Source organism: Balaenoptera borealis (genome assembly GCF_965194805.1).
Source record: "Balaenoptera borealis genome assembly, chromosome: 14".
Classification (NCBI taxonomy): Eukaryota; Metazoa; Chordata; class Mammalia; order Artiodactyla; family Balaenopteridae; genus Balaenoptera; species Balaenoptera borealis.
In genome coordinates this window covers 76,558,565-76,576,676 of record NC_138875.1, presented here as the reverse complement: position 1 = coordinate 76,576,676, position 18,112 = coordinate 76,558,565, and the positions used below count along the sequence as shown (strand labels likewise).

Genomic DNA, 18,112 nt, shown 5'->3' with positions numbered 1-18,112 from the left:
GTTCGAACCAGCACCCTCTGCACTGCAAGGGCAGCATCTTAACCATTGGACCACCAGGAAATCCCTGAGCTGTATTCTTAACATTGTTGTACTTTACCCAACGTGAATTATCTCAGTAAAAGGGAAACGGATGATAGCAATAGACATGCAATTTGAAGTTTACCTTTTGACACCAGTACTTTACCAAGAGGATCAAATCCTTCAGCTTGCTGGGATGGTTGCTAAAAAACTTCTCCTGGAGTTCAGTGAAGCAGATTGAGAACTCACCGGGGCTGGCTTTCACCATATCCAAGGCTCTTTTGAGCTCTCGATAGGTGCAGAGGCTGGGCTTCTCACTTAAGCCTGGTGTGAAACAGAAACAGAACTTTTGGTTTTCATGGAACCTGGTCTCGGTGAGCCCACAAAGGCTGGATGTGGTTTGGTAGCACACATTCACTGCTTCATCTGTAAGAGGCCTGGTGCATTTGCATAAAAGGTGAGGGGCGGCTTGTCCTGCTAGATAATAAAATGTAGTTAGGCTAATATTTAGTAAAGAAAGTAATTTAAAAATTTCTCAGTAGTTTACTTTTCTCAGAAAGCGACCATTATTGTTTCCGTCTAGGAAAGGTTATCTGTTTGGAATGTGTAGCTCTGCCGCTATCTGGTGGCAGTTTCTCCGTACTACATGTGAGGAAGAGCTGATTTCTCGTTCTCACATCATTCTTTGAGAGATGGAGTGCAGCCAGCAGAGGGCGCTCTAGCCTAATCTCCAGCCACCGTGCTCTGAACCAGAGGACGGAATATAGGATTTCCTAGGAATTCTGAGTCACACTCTGTCTCTTCACCTTGACTCCAGCCTTCCTTTGAGTCAGGCACATATACTCAACCCTTATCATCCTAAAGGTCTTGCAAGTTAGCTGTTTCTAGCCTTGATCTTACAGTTGGCAAAAGTGGGTTAGTAGTAAGACCAGGATGAGAATTCAAGGCTGCCTACCTTGCAGACTGGTGCATTTTTCTCTGCACTAGGTCACCTTTCTGTGAATGTAAGTCGTCAGGGTGTGTGTGTGTGTGTGTGTGTGTGTGTGTCCACCTTGAAGGCACTGGGCCTGGGGCTTAAAAGACCTGGGCTTTTATTCTAGCTCTGTCAGTAACTGGCTGTGTGGCCCTGGACACATTCATTTCGTTCTGCTTCCTCACTTGTTTAATGAGGGGTTGAATTCCAGCTCTGGTATTTAAGTTTGTGATAATATATGTATCTGTGCTTGAGACTAAGCTGTGACTGTTCTTAGTCTTACCCATTCAATCAACCATCCATCCATCTATCCAGTCAACCATCCATCCATCCATCCATCCATCCAGCCAGCCAGCCATCTATCCATTCAAACAGCTGCCCATGGAAGATCTTTGCCTTGATGTTGACCTGACTAGAGGCACATTCCAAATACCTGCTCCAGCTGAACTTTTCCCAGATGTTTGCCCCATCCTCTACCTCTAACCAGCATTTATTCTAGTCTAAATCCTCCAATGTAGTCCACAGAACAGCAGCAATATCATGGCACTGGTTCGAAATATAGAATCCTGGACCCCAATCTCCTGAATCAGAACCTGCATTTTAACAAGTTTCTCAGGTGATTTGTGTGCATGTCACAGTTTGAGATGCTCTACTCTAGAGTCTAGAACATTTCCTCCAAAGTCAACTAGGAGACAAGGGAGAAATTCTACAGAAGAGAGTAAGCTCAGGGTAGGAGGAAGCTCCTCTTTTGAAAGTCAACGGTCTCTCAGGACTTTCCTGGTGGTCCAGTGGTTAAGACTCTGCACTTCCACTGCAGGGGGTGCAGGTTCCATCCCTGGTAGGGGAACTAACATCCTGCATGCCACACAGTGAGAAAAGAAAGAAAGGAAAGAAAGAAAGGAAGGAAGAAAGAAAGAAAGGAAGAAAGAAAGAAAGGAAGGAAGGAAGAGAGAGAGAAAGAGAGAGAAAGAAAAGAAGGAGGGAAAGTCTACAATCCCTCATTTTGGAAAGCACCAGTGGTATTTATTCAGATGCCAGGCTATCTACCACCCCTTTTTTTGGCTTTGCTCTCTTGACAAGCCCCTCCAGACCCAAACCTCCACCCCCCCACACACACCCGGGGGGCTCACCCAGAGCGTTGAAGGCGGGCAGCATCTCAAAAGTGATGCTCTGCTGTTTTGTGGACAGCTGGATGGTGAGCTTGCCATTGATGCTTTGGATCTCCATCTTGGCTGCCAGCTTCATTGTGAGCTCACAGTGTTTCAACTGTGCCCAGATTTTGCTGAGGAGGTCATGTTGGCTTTTCTTCTGATCCTGGAATTGTTCAAGGCCACCGATGAAGATGACGAGGGTACCATCGGAGTTGCCCCTCAAGACTGTTCTCCGGCCATAGGAGCCACCCTGCCAGCAACAGAGAAGTGGATGTGAGACTCTGAACCCTTTGGGGTCGCAGGGCACCCCGACGGGCAGAAGTATTTCTCACTTCAAGCAAAAGCCCCAAATGTCAACATAGTCTAAAAGCTGAGTGGCAGATGTTCACTTGTCCACCCAAAGAACTGAATCAGGATGCCCATAGCAGCATTTTTTTTTAATAAATTTATTTATTGTATTATTTATTTATTATTTTTGGCTGTGTTGGGTCTTTGTTGCTGCGCACGGGCTTTCTCTTGTTGCGGCGAGCGGGGGCTACTCTTCGTTGTGGTGCACCAGCTTCTCATTGCGGTGGCTTCTCTTGTTGCGGAGCACCGGCTCTAGGCGTGCGGGCTCAGTAGTTGTGGCTCACGGGCTCTAGAGCGCAGGCTCAGTAGCTGTGGCACACGGGCTTAGTTGCTCCGCGGCATGTGGGCTCTTCCCGGACCAGGGCTCGAACCCGTGTCCCCTGCATTGGCAGGTGGATTCTCAACCACTGCACCACCAGGGAAGCCCCATAGCAGCACTTTTCTTACGAGCCCCAAACTGGAGGCAACTTGAATGGCCATCAGCATGGACAAATGTGGTGTATTCATACAGGGAACACATGACAACAATGAAATGATAAACAACAGCTGCACACAACAACATAAATTTCGTCAACAGATGGATCAAAAAAACCCACACACTAAAGCCACACAGTACATGATTTCTTTTATACAGGGTGACCAACCTCTGGTTTACCCTGGACTTGCTCAGTTTTAGCACCAAGAGGCCCATGTCCCAGAAAACCCTTCAGTCCCGGGCAAACTGGGATGGTTGGTCACTCTATACAAAGTTTAAAAATAGGCAAAACTAATCTATGCTATGCTGTCAGACGTCAGGAGAGTGGTTGCCTGGGGTTGGGGGTAGCGACTGGATGGGGGGTTCAGGGGCTCTTGGGTCGGGGCTGGGAATATTTTATTTCTTGATCTGGGCGTAGGTTACACATGTATGTTGTTTGTGGCAATCCATCAGGCTGTACACTTAGATCTGTGCACTTTTTGTATGTATTATTAATATTTTAATTAGAAAAAAGTTAACAATATTGAGAGGTATGATGGTATAGTGGTTAAGGGTGCATGCTCCCAAACAGATTACCTGAGCTTAAAATCCCAGGTCGGATGCCAACTATTAAATAACTTCTCCACGCTTCAGTTTCCTCATCTGGGCCAAGGCAGGAGATACCAAGTGTCCAGGTATCTTTACTGCTAGGGCTAGTGGGTGTGTGTAAGGGCAGAGGCCAGAAAGCACTGTGACTCCAGAGAAGTGGGATTCCGGTGCCGGAGAGCATGGGGTTTGTGGTGGGCATCCATAAGCCCCTCCCCACCCTAGGGTCCTGGTCCCTTCCCAGCACCCTTTCTTCCCCAAAGGTCCAGAATCTTCAGCCTCAACCCTGGGATTTGTGCCCATAGCACCAAACATTTCTAACTGATGAGAGCTCCCCGCCCCTTGCTGTTGAGAAGACACAGAGCATCCTTGGGTAGTTTTACTGAAGTCTTGTAGACTCAGTTTACTCCTCCGTAAAATGGGAAGGATAAAAACAATAAAAGTAACCACAGCTAATTTACTGCTCTAACTTTGTACCAAGCCCTGTGCAAGAACATTATGTGCTTAAGCCTCATAAGACTTTGCAATGAGTATTATTTCTCTCCCATTTTACAGATTCAGACACTGAGGCACAGAGAGGTTAAGCAACCTGCCCTGGGTCACACAGTAGTAAGGGGTAGAACCGGCTCCCCAACCTGTACTCCTAAACTCTACACCATATCCCACCATCTCACTCGAGTGTGGGGCTAGACAAGATGATGTCTTGTGTGCCCAGGGCCCGGCACACACTAGGTGCTCAGCACCAAGTTTCTCTGCCTTCTGGGTCCCAGAAGCCCTGACCCCAGCCTTCTACTCACTTTGGCCACACTGGTCACCATGGGGAACTGCTCAGCTTCCTGCAGGACTGCACAGATGGTGTCCACGGTCTGGTCGATCCGTTTCTGACAGTCTTCAAAGGGCCTCAGGTTGTCCTGGATAAACTCACCCAGTTTCTGGGCAGGCTGTTTGTAGAGATGGGACTCCCAGTTTCCCATTGCTCTGGCTGGCTGCTGAGATGACAGCTAATGGCAGAGCTGGAGGCAGAAGAGAATGAGGAACTCCTGTGCCAGGAGACTGAAACCGAAACTCATGTCTGGGGAAAAGGAAACTCACAGAACCGTCCCAGCCGGCTGCCTCAGTCCAGGGTTTTGCCCTCCCCCAAGCTGTGATGATCAGCCTTTCAGCTGCTCTCAAGGAATACTTGTGGTTAAAAATGCAGCCTCTGGAGCTGGACTATGAGGGCTTGATACATGCGAGATCTGTGTCCTTGAGCACATTGCCAGTCCTTTTTGTGCCTTGATTTCCCCATCTATAAAATGGGGATAACAATGGTACCTGTCTCACAGGCTTAATGCAAGGATTAAAGACTTGCAAAGTCCTTAGAACAGGACCTGGCACACGGGTAGAGCTGTAAAGTGTTTGTTAAGCAAATAACTTCATAGGGGGCCAAAGGTCATCTTTTTTCTTTTTTTTTAATTGAAGTATAGCTGATTTACAATATTGTGTTAGTTTCAGGTATACAGCAAAGTGATTCAGTTATATCTATATCTGTATATAGTTTTTTTTAGATTATTTCCCCAGAGGTCATCTTTTGAGGCTCTTTCCCTTTCTCCCTGTTCCCAATGGCCTGGGAACTCAGAGTTAATGAGAACAGCGAGGAGAAAGAGACCCAGAGAGGGCACTGACTTGTTCAGGGACACACAGCAAGGCAAGGGCTCAGCCACTCGGGTTTTAGTTCTGCCACTGAGCAAACACAGGTCCCAAGAGGTCTGTGTCTGTGTGCCCAGTTCCTCAGCACACACATGGACACCTGCCAGGTTTCATCGGGCACTTACCCCACCCAGCAAGGAAGGAAAACAGGCCCAGGAGCACACAGGCCAGAGGGGAGACAGACGTGCAACTCTTGTGTTCAGGACCATGAAAATGAAACTCCCAGGCAGCTCCCACTGGCTTCCTCTGTAACACAGAAGGTAAACATCTCCAAGGTGGGACAGAAGCAGACCCCCTTCTCTGTTGTGATGATTAATTTTGTGTCAACTTGGCTAGGACCATGGTACTCAGATATTTGGTCAAACAGTCTTCTAGATGTTTTTTTGAAGGTATTTTTGAGATGAGATCAACATTTAAATCAGTAAACTTCAAGGAAAGCAGATTACTCTCTATAATGTGGGTGGGCCTCATCCAATCAGCTGAAGGCATGAATAGAAAAAAGCCTGGGGACATCCCTGTTGGCACAGTGGTTAAGAATCTGCCTGCCAATGCAGGGGACATGGGTTCGAGCCCTGGTCCAGGAAGATCCCACATGCTGCAGAGCAACTAAGCCCATGCGCCACAACTACTGAGCCTGCGTGCTGCAACTACTGAGCCTGCATGCTGCAACTACTAAGCCCACGTGCCTAGAGCCTGTGCTCCGCAACAAAAGAAGCCACCACAATGAGAACCCCATGCACCACAACGAAGAGTAGCCCCTGCTCGCCGCAACTAGAGAAAGCCTGCAAGCAGCAACAAGGACCCAATGCAGCCAAAAATATAAATTAAAAGAAAAAAGAAAAAAGCCTGATCTCCCCCAAGGAAAAGGGAATTCCACCAGCAGATGCTTCCCTGGGTTTCCAGCCGGCCAGCCTACCCTGCAGAATTTGGACTTGTTGGCCCCTGCAATGGCACAAGCTGACTCATTAAAACAAATCTTTCTCTAAAACTAGATCTATAAAACCTATTAGTTCTGTTAACCTCAAAAGTAAAACAGCCAGTTATTTTACCAGCAAAATGGCTTTATTCGGGAACAGCAGAGAATTTCAATTTGGGACAAGCAGGCTATAGCAAAAGTCATAGGCAAGTCCAACAAACAAAGAAGAGGAACATTATTTTATAGAGAAAAAGGAGGAAGTTGGGAGGGGTTGTTTTGAACGAGAGTCCATTGGAGAAAAGCAAGAATTCAGGGTGATGACAAGTGATTGGCTTAGCTGCCGGGGTAGCCAGTTTCCTCCAAGAGACGCAATGTACATCATTCCTGTCCAGACCTGTCATTGACAGTGTTTTCCTGTTGATGCTTCTTCTTGTTGGGGTCTGTTGATTGACTGTCTTTCCTATGACTGAATTCCGGTGGTACTTGAGGTGTGTGAGAGCGCCGCCTTCTGGTCTCCTGACTCCACTTAAAATGAGGTTTCCCTTTATGTGTTCATTTTCACTGTTCAGTTTCTCTGGAGAAACTTGATTATCACACCTGCGCATTAAGGGCCCTTCCCTGCCCTTATCTGACTTCTACTGTAACACCTAGAGGTACGCTGGGCGGGCAGAGATCATAAGGCTTCTTTTCTAGATAAGAACATAGAGGCTCAGAGAGTTGAAAAAATTTGCCCAAGATCATACAGCTTGTAAGTTGTCTGACTAGGTTCTAACTACCCACTTTCCAAAGTCGGTGCTTTATTTTTATTTTTAAAATATTTTATTTTGAAATCTTTTGAAACACAAAGAACTCTCTCATATCCTTCATCCTGAAATATTTCACCACATTTGCTCCTCATTCTCTATGTATCAGTATCATTATTACTGAGCCATTTGAGTGCATGCTGCAGATAATTGGGCAGAAGCCAAGAGATTTCCTATATACCGCCCCCCCCACCTCCTCCCCCTCCCCCACCCACACAGCCTTGCCCACTATCAACATCCCCCAGCAGAGTGGGAGAGTGGGACACTTGTTACAAGTGATGAAACTTCATGGACACATCAGAATCACCCAGTCCCCTTTACTCTTAAATACTTCCATATGTATCCCCTAAGAATATGGGTATCTTGTTACATAAACACAGAATGACAACCCCATTCAGAATTGTACCTTTGATACAATGCTATCATCTCTTATAGCATATATAATGGATATATTCTTATATTCAATTTTTACCAGTTATTCCAATGTTGTTCTTTATAGCAAACCCCCCCCTCCTCCAAATCTAGGATCATGTTACATTTAGATGTCATGTGTCAGAGATGGATCTCCTGGGAAGCCACTGGGAAAGGGATGGTGACTTTTTATTGGGGGAATCCCTCAGTGTTCTAATGGTCCATCCTTGAAGTAGTTTGATGGGGCAGACTGAGCGCCCCTCGTTTGTGGCCCATTTAGTTTGCCCCCAGGGACACCATATTTTATGATCAGCTCCTTAATTCTCTGTGGGTCAGGCCATCCTTACTGCCCCTCCACCCTACCACTCACGAAGAGAAGTGTGTCCACGTCACGGGTAAGTGTTGTCTCATGGCCGCTATGATTTCGGGGTTCTACCATCCCCAGTGCTGTTAGGAGGCCTGTGACAGCATCTTCTATGGAGGAGGCCACCCGAGCTTCTTAGTGATGCTGAGTCCTCTCACTGGCGTATTCTTTATGGCCTCGGTAACGCTGTATTCTCTGCTTTTCCATGGGAGATAATTTTCTGGACTTATATAGCACATCCACCCAAGCACATCCACTTCCCTGACCTTTGAATCCCATCTTCCACCATCTCCCATGGGAATATCAGCATTTTTGTTCTCACCCGGCAGAAGCTCTCACTTTTTCCATTCTAAGAGCCTGGCTAACAGCAACTTTGCACCGTCTCCTGGGGTCCTTGCCAGGGTGTGAAGTCCTGAATTCCAGGAGGGGACTTCCAAGCCAATAAACTCTTCCGCATCTGACCTGACACTGGAGCCCCTTGATCAAGTGCCCTCGGGGTCACTTCCACACACACCCACCTGACTTTTGCTGCTACACGCTGCCCGGGTCTTCTGGCTGTTTGGGATATAGGTCCATCCCTCCCTCAGCAGGCCCAGCACGCCCCCGGCTGGGCTATTTTGGGACTCAACCCTACTCATAGTCCTAGTGGACAGGAGGGGAAGTGGGTGCCGGTCCTGCGGGGTCTTATGGAAGAGAGACCTCTGCAGAGTCTCCTTGCAAGGGGGGAGGTGCTAGCTTTTAACAGAAGGGGTAGATGGGACATTTCTGAACCCCAGGTTCAGAAGAGTCTGGGGATTCAAGATTTTCAGGGGCTTCCACTCTTATGTCCGCAGTCTATGTGTCAGGATCCCATTCTTTCCCAAGTAGGGTCGTGACCTTGCTTAGCAGGCCCGATTATTTTGAGAGTACATAACTCTTTTACACCAACTAGTATGGCAATAATCAAAATGATGAATAATTACAAAGTGTTGGCCAAGACGTGGAGAGACTGAAACCCCCATTTATTGCTGAAGGGGATGTAAATGGTGCAGCTGCTATGGGCTACAGCAAGGTGGTTCCTCAAATGGGGGTGCAGGGAGGGACTTCACCCTTATCTCCTTTGGCTAAACATTAGATCTGCCGGTTTTTGTTTCCCCGGAAGGAATTGCCCAGAATGGGGCTTTCTCTGCAGGGAATCAAAAATTTATGACTCCGGTGCTCCAATTTTCATTCCAGCATTTCCGTCATCCCTTACAGAGTTGCTCCTCTGTTTCCAAATCTCATGAATTTGGACTTGAACCAACAGCTCCCAATACCAGTACCCCAGACTCTTCTATAACCTGGGCCGGCCGGCTTTGCACAAACTATCAGAGCTCAGCTGACAGAAATACTTATTAAAATTTTTTGTGCAAGAAACATTGCTTTATTGTTTCTTGTGGTCATACAAACAGTACAAACTTATGGCCAAAGATTAATAAAATCTGAAAATTCAAAAAAGTATAAAGATAAGCACATCTCGATTGGGTCCAGCTACATTTCAAGTGCTCAATAGTGACTACTGTATTACACAGGGCAGTTCTAAAACTTTTCCTGGATAAATAATCAGAGATGTGGACAAAGGATGAACCAAAGATGTTTGTCTCAGGATTACCTGTAATTGAAAATTGGAAGGATCCTAGTCTATCCAACAGTAGAATATTCCACAAAATGTCAGCTCCATGAGGCAGGGATTTTTGTCTGCTTTGCTCATTGCTATGTTCCAGTGCCCAGAACGATGCTTGGCACATAGCAGGTGCTCAATTAATATTTTAAGTTGAATCAATGAATATGCACACATACATACACACACACATATAATATGCAGATATACTTCTTGGCTCTGTGCCTTGTGGTTAATTAACACCCAACAAATGGTATTTGCTACTATTTTTGTTGTTATTGACAATAAATTGGACCACAACCTTCCCACCAGGTACAGAGAAGAGCGTGAAGACTGGGATTCCTCTCTTTTGTCTGAGTCTCTCCTGCTGTCTCTCAGAGGATATTGTCGGAGAACAGGCTCTGGTGGGGAGGGAGCTGTCGGAAAATGCTATCTGTGAAAGAAGAGAGAGCATAGAATGGCGGGAAGGATGGGGGCCAGGAGACCTGGATTCTGGTCCCAGGTCTGACACCAACTCATGGCCCTCTCGGGATCGAGGCCCCCCACCCCGCCCCTAGAAATGAGGGGGGCTGACCTGGATGGCTCCGGAGACCTTGCCTGTAAGAGATTCTGGCATTCAGAGGATGGCACATGTCCAATCCTCTTCCACCTGGGGAGGGGCCCCTCCCTGGAGTCTGAGTCTCGGAGAGGTTCCACAGCACTGTCTAAAACCATAGGCCTCGCACGTCAGGTCTTGGGGCTGAAAGGGTGAAGCACATGATCACATTGGAGGGTAAAGCACATGATCACACTGGAGAGGTGGGCCTCCCACCTTGGCACTGGGTCTCAGTGAACATTTATGGTGGACAGGTGGACACTGTGATGTGCCACCTGGATCCCCTTTGAGGAAGGCCACACCCCCTCCTGAGTTGTCCATTCAGTGGCTGATCCATGTTAGGGTATAAAGACCTGCCACCTCAGTCTTCTGCAGGACAACTCTGAAGGCCGTTGAAGCTCCAGGGCTCCCCAGCTGCACCTCTCCCTGTGCTGGTACCCGCTTAATTCCCCTCCTTTACACAGGTGTTGGATCCAATGGTCCTCCCCTGAAACATCCTGCACGTAAACTTCATCCCAGAGTCTGTTTCCTAGGAAACCCATCTATGGCATCATCAACCCTCCCCACCCCGGCATGAGAAAGATCTCTACTCTTGGAGTGGAAAGATCAGGCCCTCAGCCCCTACTTAGCTGGGTGACATGCCCACCTCCTCAGCTGCTCTGAGTCGCTCATTTGTCACATGATATTGAGGGGAGAGGGGATACAAGGCAGGATGTTTAGCTCAGTGGAGTAAACACTGGCGTTGGAGTCTACCGAGTTAGAACCCCAGCTCCACCACTCCCTGGCTGAGTGGCCTTGAGCAGGTGACTTCACCTCTCCGAGCTTCCTTTCCTCATCTGTAAGATGGGCGTAGAAAACATATCTCATGGGGTGTCGTGAGGATTTAATGAAATAATGAAATTTAAGGGGTTTAGAACAGAACCTTAGCCCAAAGCAGGTATTTATTAAGTGGTGGTTGTTATTGTTTATTCTTCTTCTTAGTGGAATGAGTCAACTGGAGCTGTTAAAAAAGTTACTTCCGGACAAGGAGGCATTAATTAAAGAATGAACTCTGGATGAGGGATGTGAGAAGTCCAGGAACTCTCTGTATGGGGCCAAAATGCCTTGTAAAATAGAGAGCACAGCCTGACACTATATGAATGTGAGTGACCTCTAGCAAGAGGCAATTTCTTAGGAAAGAATGGTCTCTATCTACCTGCCCCATGCTGTGTGGAGGGGGTGGCGGAAGGACGGCAGGGAAGCAGCAGAAGGTCTCACCGACACATCCCAGGAGCCTACTGGGGACCCGTCCCATTTCTCAAAGCATGGGTAACTCAGCCAGGCTCTAGCCTCTTGTGCCAGCCGCTGCCAGCTGTATGGGTCTCCACCACCAACGTCTCCTGTAGGGTCAGCCGGGTCCAGAATCACAGGCCTGAAGAGCAATATTTAGAGAGAGAATAGGTGAGAATCTGGGCTATGTCTGGGGGGTCTAGATGCTCCTGGAAGAGAAAAGTACCAGCCTGGCACAGGCTGGGACTCAGGGCAGCAGGAGGGGACCAGCAGGGCACTGCTCCCTGGGGTGTGTCCTGGGTGCCCTGCCCTATGGAGAACAGTGAGGAGAAGGAGGAGCCTTGCATTTGGGCTTTGATAGACTTCGGTTTGAATCTTACCTCTGCCCTTTATTAGGGGTGTGACCTTGGGCAGGTCTTTTGACCTCTCTAATCCTCAATATCCTCACCTGTGAAATGGGGAGAACTGAACATCCCTACCTCCAAGGATGTTGTATGAGGATCTAGACAAGCATGTGAAATGCTCAGCACAGTAATTGGGACATAATAAGGGGTCAATACATGGCAGTTACAATAATCATAATTTTTACTATGCTATTAGAGTGTGTTAGTCTTATAGCAAGCTCTTAGTTCCTGGGAGCAATTATTATTGTTGCAGCTGTTGTTATTTTAGTTGAAATTTCAGCTGTTTCACTCATTTTTTGTTAAGGTTTGGACAAGCTCTTTACCTTTCAGAATCTTGGTTTAGTCATCTGTAAAGCAGGTAGCATAGTGCCTGCCTCACAGGGTTGCTTGCACATTGTTTTTAAAATTAGATGGAAGGGCTTCCCTGCTGGCGCAGTGGTTAAGAATCCACCTGCCAATTCAGGGGACACGGGTTCGATCCCTGGTCCGGGAAAATCCCACATGCTGCAGAGCAACTAAGCCCGTGTGCCACAACTACTGAGCCTGCGCTCTAGAGCCTGTTCTCTGCAACAAGAGGAGCCACCTTGAGAAGGAGCAATGAGGAGCCTGTGCACTTCAACAAAGAGTAGCCCTTGCTCGATGCAGGTAGAGAAAGCCTGCACGCAGCAACAAAGACCCAAAGCAGCCAAAAATAAATATATAAATAAATATATTTTTTTAAATGCTTAAAAAAAATTAGATGGTAGTAGTAAAGTGCCCAGCAGAATCATTAGCACCAGAAGATGATCGATAAATGTGGAACTCTCCCACTTCTTACATTTCCAAGGTGTCACAGCTGTAATCACGGGTTCATTTATGTGGGGAGCTAAGCCATGTGGGGATAGAGTACCTGGGTTTTACAAGTTGCCTTGACAGGTATTGTCCAATAACAGGGTTTTCAAAGTTGTAATACTTTTTCCAGTAGATGCAAAGCTTCTGATGCTTCAGGACTAATTCCAAGACAGTCTGAAATCCCTGAGCTGTGCTGAATCTTGTTTCCATGCTTCCTTGCTCCCAAGCATAGACTGTCAGGAGCTCCAGGGCATATTGTGGGGGCAGTGGCTTCCCAAGCGTCTCCTTACACTGAGTAGAGGAAAAACAATCAGAAAAGTGGGTTTCTCTAGCTTTCGTGTAAAGCACATTTCTCATGGACCAAATTCAGCCTGCCACTTGTTTTTGTGTATAAAGTTTTCTGAGAGCAAATCCGCACCTATTCATTTATGTGTAGTTTATGGTGGCATTCATGCTACAAAGGCATTGTTGAGTATTTGTGACAGAGACCGTGTGACTTATAAAGTCTAAAATATTTGCTAACTTGCCCTTTACGGAAAGTTTATTGACCCCTGGTTAAAGGTTTGAGCTCTGGATTCTGACTGATGTGGGTTTGAATCCTGGTTCCACCATTATCTGATTTGAGCAGACAATGTAGACTCTAGGAGCCTTATTTTTTCTCATTTGCCAAGTGAATGGTAATAATTGCACCTTCCTCAGAAGGATACTAGGAAAATTAACTGAGAGGAAGGACTTGTAGTGTTCCTAAGAGCCTAAAGAAGCAAAGAATTTTTTTTGTTTTTTTTCTGGAGGAAGATATTTAATCCAAAGTCTCCAACTCTTTCACAGATAATTTTCATGTACAATGACCATCACATAAGTATCCAGGCACACAAAGAAACAAGACACCCAGAGTGATGACTAACAAAAACAAAAAATAAAATAGTAATAAGTCCACAAAACTTTCCGCTCTATTCCACCCCTCCCTCCTCCTCATGTCCTCACTCTCTTCCTTCCCTCCCTCCTCCTCCTCCGCTCTCTGTCTAGATGGGACATGCCATACCATTTGGTACCAGTGCTTCACAAGGCGGATGAGGCTCTTCAGCTTGGGTGGACGCTCCTTCAGGAAGGCTCGCTGCAGCTCCGTGAAGCAGGGGGAGAACTCGCCCTCTCTCCCCAGGAACTCGCACTCTCGGATAAGCTGGACGTAGACTTTAGGGTCAGGTCTGTAGCCTCTGGTCAACTGACCTGTTGGGAATTAATCCATAATGTGAAGATGTCAGCTCTTCTCTGAGTTTCTTTCAGTCCCTCTGAGGAGACAAGCTCACTGACCATGGGGGGCAGTGGAAAGGTCAGCAGGCCCAGAGCCAGGAGGCCTGCGGGCCATCCCCAGTCCTCGCTGCTCCCAGCTCCACTGCCGCCACCCCGTCCAAGCCAGCATCATCTCTCACCTGGACACAGCAGAGATGGCAGCAGCCTCCTTCCTGGATCCTCCACAGCCCATTCTCTACCCAGCGCCCACAGAGGCCTTTTAAAACCTGATCCTTCCACTTCTTGCTTCCCAGGACATCTGAATAAAATCCAAAGTCCTCGCAGTGGCCCAGGAGGTTCGGTGTGACCTGTCTCCTGCCACCTCTGCCATCTCACCTCTTGCCTTGATCCCTTTGCTACTTACTCCCCTGGTTATTTCACTTCTTCAAATATGCCAAGCTCATTCCTGTCTCAGGGCCTTTGCACTTGCTGTTTCCTCTTCCTGGAGGCCCCAGATCTTCCCAGGTTTGGCTTCCTCTCATCCCTCGGGCCTCGGGTCAGAGGTCACCTTCCTTGTTGCCCTGTCTAAAAACGCCCTCTAAGCCCCATCATTCTCTTTTGAATCACCATATTTAGTTTTTGTCACAACAAGTTATCCTTTCATTTATGGTATTTAAATTATTATTGTCAGGCTCCAGGAGAGAGGTTCCCTCTCTGTCTCATTTATGGCCATAGAACAGTGCCTTGCACATGGAAGGTACTCAGTGGAAACTGAGCCTCAGAGATGTACTGCTTCCTGTCCCAGTGTTCCTGCACATTGTCTACCGATTCCAACCCTCAGACAAATTTGATGATATTTCCTTATGCTTTGGATAAAAGATGAAATTAACATACTGTGTTTACACCAGATATACGCTGCCTCGTTTTTAGAAAGAGAAGATTCACACACTTTGCCAAGAGTAAAACTAGTAAGCTTGGCAGGTGTTCTATAAAAATATACTGCTCCCAAATTGTACCAATTTGTTGTTAATGTCACTGCAGTGGCTGAGTATGACCCTAAACATTCTTGCCCCAGAAGAGATGCTAGGATGTCCTCCCCACTTGAAGGGATGCCCTGTTTAATAAGACTCTCAAAGTGAGAGAGATTTCTGCTCAGAAACATGCAAAGAGAGCAGAAGAAGCCCTGACATAGGACAAAGGCTGAAACACCTCGTGGCTGAGAGTGCTCACCCAGGGCATCAAAAGCGGGCAGGACATCAAACTCCACCCACTCGTGGAGCTGAGGGGATCTAAGCACGAAGCTGAGAGCACGGGGATTCTTCCATTGCTGTTTCTGGACTTCAAACTTCACTTCAAATGTTTCCTCCCTTTGACAGGCTTCCAGCTGTCTCCTAATTTCCTCGATGAATTCTCCTCGGCGCTCAAGTTGTTCCTGAAAACTTTTAAGATTGGTGAGGAAGACGACGAGGTCAGCATCTGATCGGCCCCTGAGGGTCGTGCCTTTGCCTGAGGAGCCACCCTAAAAAAGGTGATGAGAATGAGAACTGACATTTATCATTGAGAAGAGCCTCCCTAAATAAAATGCTGAGAACAATCACTAACATTTTGAGTACTAGCCACTGTTCTGAAGGCATTACCAGTCTTAACTCCTAGAATGCTCACAAGAACTCTGTGATTTAGCTACTATTATTATCTGTTCCCATTTTCCAGATGGGGAAACAGATGCTGAGAGAGATTATGTATCAGCCCAATCACACAGCTGGTAGGTGGCAGAGATGCAATTCAGTCTGTGTTCTTTACTCCCTGTTCTTTATGACCTTATATGATTAATACTGTAAACTGGCCCATGGCTTATTTTACTTGATCTGCAAGCCCTGCAAAGTACTGGGAATTATGGATGATGAAATTGAGGCACAGAGAGGTTAAGTGACTTGCCCAAGATTTCACAGCAGCAGGTGCTATCTGCTTTCAAAACTTATACTCTTAACCAGCTCATGAGTCTGCAGGAATGGTGAGTTCCCAGCCTGGTCAATGATTAGCGGATTGTTGATACTGCTGGGCTTCAGTTTGTCTATCTCTGTGGCGGACATGACATAGGTGGTTTATAAACTTCACCTGGGCATTTGTTAAAAGCTTATAGATGGAGGCCCTCACCCCAAAAGCTATTTTCACAAGCTGTGGTTATAGTTTTGGCATGGATAAATCAGAAACCACCAGCCCCAGAGACCTCAACCTTTTGCTCTCTGTCTGTCTCTGTGGAAACGCTTGCTCTTCCGGCCTCCTTCTCCCCAGCCAGGCAGTTCTGGACTCACCTTCACAACTTTGGACACCCGAACAGGGTGGGAGGCCCATCGGAAACACCTCTCCTTCAGGAAACTGCAGATGATGTGGATGGCTTCATTGACCTGTGTGCGGAAATCCTCGTCTGGCAGGAGGTGGTCTTCGATGAACTTGTCTAGAAACCTGGCCGGGGTATCACTGAGCTCCATCATGACGCTGGGACGGGAGAGCCAGAAGGGGCAGAGCTGGCGGGGAAAACCTTTTAGCTTCTATCTCTTCTGCTGCCTGGGTCCAGGAGGCTGTTAGTTTCATTTCGCTGGAAGGGAGGAGCTGTGCCCTGAGTCTGGGCTGCTGTTGGTTTCGTTTCCTTGGAAGGGAGGGGCTTTGCCCTGAGTCTTTGTCTCTCAGCAAATCCAACATTCCTTTGATTCTGAACCCTGTTCATTCTCCCAGCTCTTTCCTCCAGTATCCCAGAATTACTCCCTGCCTTTAACAGGCAACCTAGAACATCTGGTCTTTCTTCAGACTGTACTCTGAAAAGGTACTTTTTAACCCAGGTTAGTACTTCACCCAAGAGTAATCATGAGTAAAAACACACTTTTGGTTTCCTTTTCCTCTTTTTTCGTTGCTGACAAAATTGTTTTATAGTCTCCTGTGATCTTTGCAGCAGTACATGTATATTGCAAACAGAAATGGTCAGAAAAATCCAGAAGCATAAAGTCCATCCCTGATCCTAAACCTCAAAGACTACAACTATAACTACTTTGGTGCAGATCTTTTCAGATGTTTTTCTAGGTTAACACACACATACACACAAACATAATTTGTCTCTCTCTCTCTTTTTTAATGGCATGACTATAATGATTTTACTTTTTGATTAATAGACTTTATTTCTTAAGGCATTTTTAAGTCGACAGAAAAATTGCGAGCTGTCTCTAGCTGTGCATCTTTGAACATGCGTGTAACTGGGCATGCCTCAATGTCCCAATCTGTAGAGAGGGCAAACTTTTCTTTCTCACTCACAGAACTGCTTCTGAGGATAATCTGAAAGAAGAGACACAAAAGGGGATTTGAAAGGTATCAAATGCTGAGCATAAATAAAGGGCAGGGACTTACCTGGCGGTCCAGTGGTTAAGACTTTGCCTTCCAGTGTAGGGGATGTGGGTTCGATCCCTGGTCGCGGAGCTAAGATCCCTCATGCCTCGTGGCCAAAAAACCAAAACATAAAAACAGAAGCAGTATTGTAACGAATTCAATAAAGACTTTAAAAATGGTCCACATCAAAAAAAAAATCTTAAAAAAAAAATAAAATAAAGGGCAATTCTGACTTTAAAAATCTTCATTGGGTCTTAAATGGTTTCCTGTTCCCATTTTCACAATGGTCACCAGGGCAGCTGTTTCACTGGTGGTTGCTGTTAACTCTACTTCTGGAGGGTTGGGTAGATGGGGTGGTGGGGAGAGTTATTTAAGAAAAGCAATTTGCATGTGGCTGGGATTTATGGGAGTGCAGGACAGGAGCCCAGGAGCTAATGTTCTCTATTGCATCGTATGAGAAAATTACACCAAATTATGAAAAATCAGACTTATCCCTGACATGCGTATTCTTTTGTTAAGAATTCTTCATTCGAAGAGAATCTGGAGCAAAGTCCACACTGGCCTGAGTTTTCAGCCATGACCTTAAGGGAAGCATTGCATTCTATTATCAGAGGCGGTGTGGGAGCAGGGGATGGGAGGGCGTGTCTCCCAGACTGGAGAGATCATTAATAAACACTCTTTGCCATGAGTAAGATAGCGATGGTAATTATTTATAACCATAATGACAGGTATTAACTGAGCACTTCCTATGTAGCAGACTCCACAAAAGTGCTCCTCTCAGATCCCCAACTGCAGAGGACAGATCTATGCTGGCCCATTGTTAGAAAAGTAAAGTTCACACACTTTGCCATAAATCAAACAAGTAAGCCTGGTAGGGGTTCCATAAGAAATGTCTTGGCCCCAAATTGTGCCAGTTTGCTGTTTACTGTTGCTTGCATGGTTTAATCAGGACTGCCCCAGGAGAGATACTACTGGGTGGGCCAAAAGTTTCATTCGGTTTTTTCCGTACGATGGCTCTAGCAGCACTTAGTTGGCT

At 46.6% G+C, this 18,112-nt stretch overlaps 1 protein-coding gene across 1 annotated transcript in view; it reads right to left on the bottom strand.

The window, feature by feature from the left end:
• LOC309610713 (2'-5'-oligoadenylate synthase 2-like) overlaps nucleotides 1-16,578 on the bottom strand; it is a 28,565-nt gene extending 11,987 nt beyond the window's left edge. The window contains exons 1-8 of the mRNA XM_082353903.1: nucleotides 16,014-16,578; nucleotides 14,932-15,220; nucleotides 13,514-13,698; nucleotides 12,530-12,762; nucleotides 11,225-11,378; nucleotides 4,348-4,551; nucleotides 2,122-2,392; nucleotides 164-342 (exon numbers count right to left, since the gene is read on the bottom strand). Coding sequence (XP_082210029.1) covers nucleotides 164-342; nucleotides 2,122-2,392; nucleotides 4,348-4,551; nucleotides 11,225-11,378; nucleotides 12,530-12,762; nucleotides 13,514-13,698; nucleotides 14,932-15,220; nucleotides 16,014-16,193 — 1,695 coding nt within the window. The 5' untranslated portion in view covers nucleotides 16,194-16,578. The remainder of the gene's footprint in view (nucleotides 1-163; nucleotides 343-2,121; nucleotides 2,393-4,347; nucleotides 4,552-11,224; nucleotides 11,379-12,529; nucleotides 12,763-13,513; nucleotides 13,699-14,931; nucleotides 15,221-16,013) is intronic.
• Nucleotides 16,579-18,112: the final 1,534 nt, after the last annotated feature.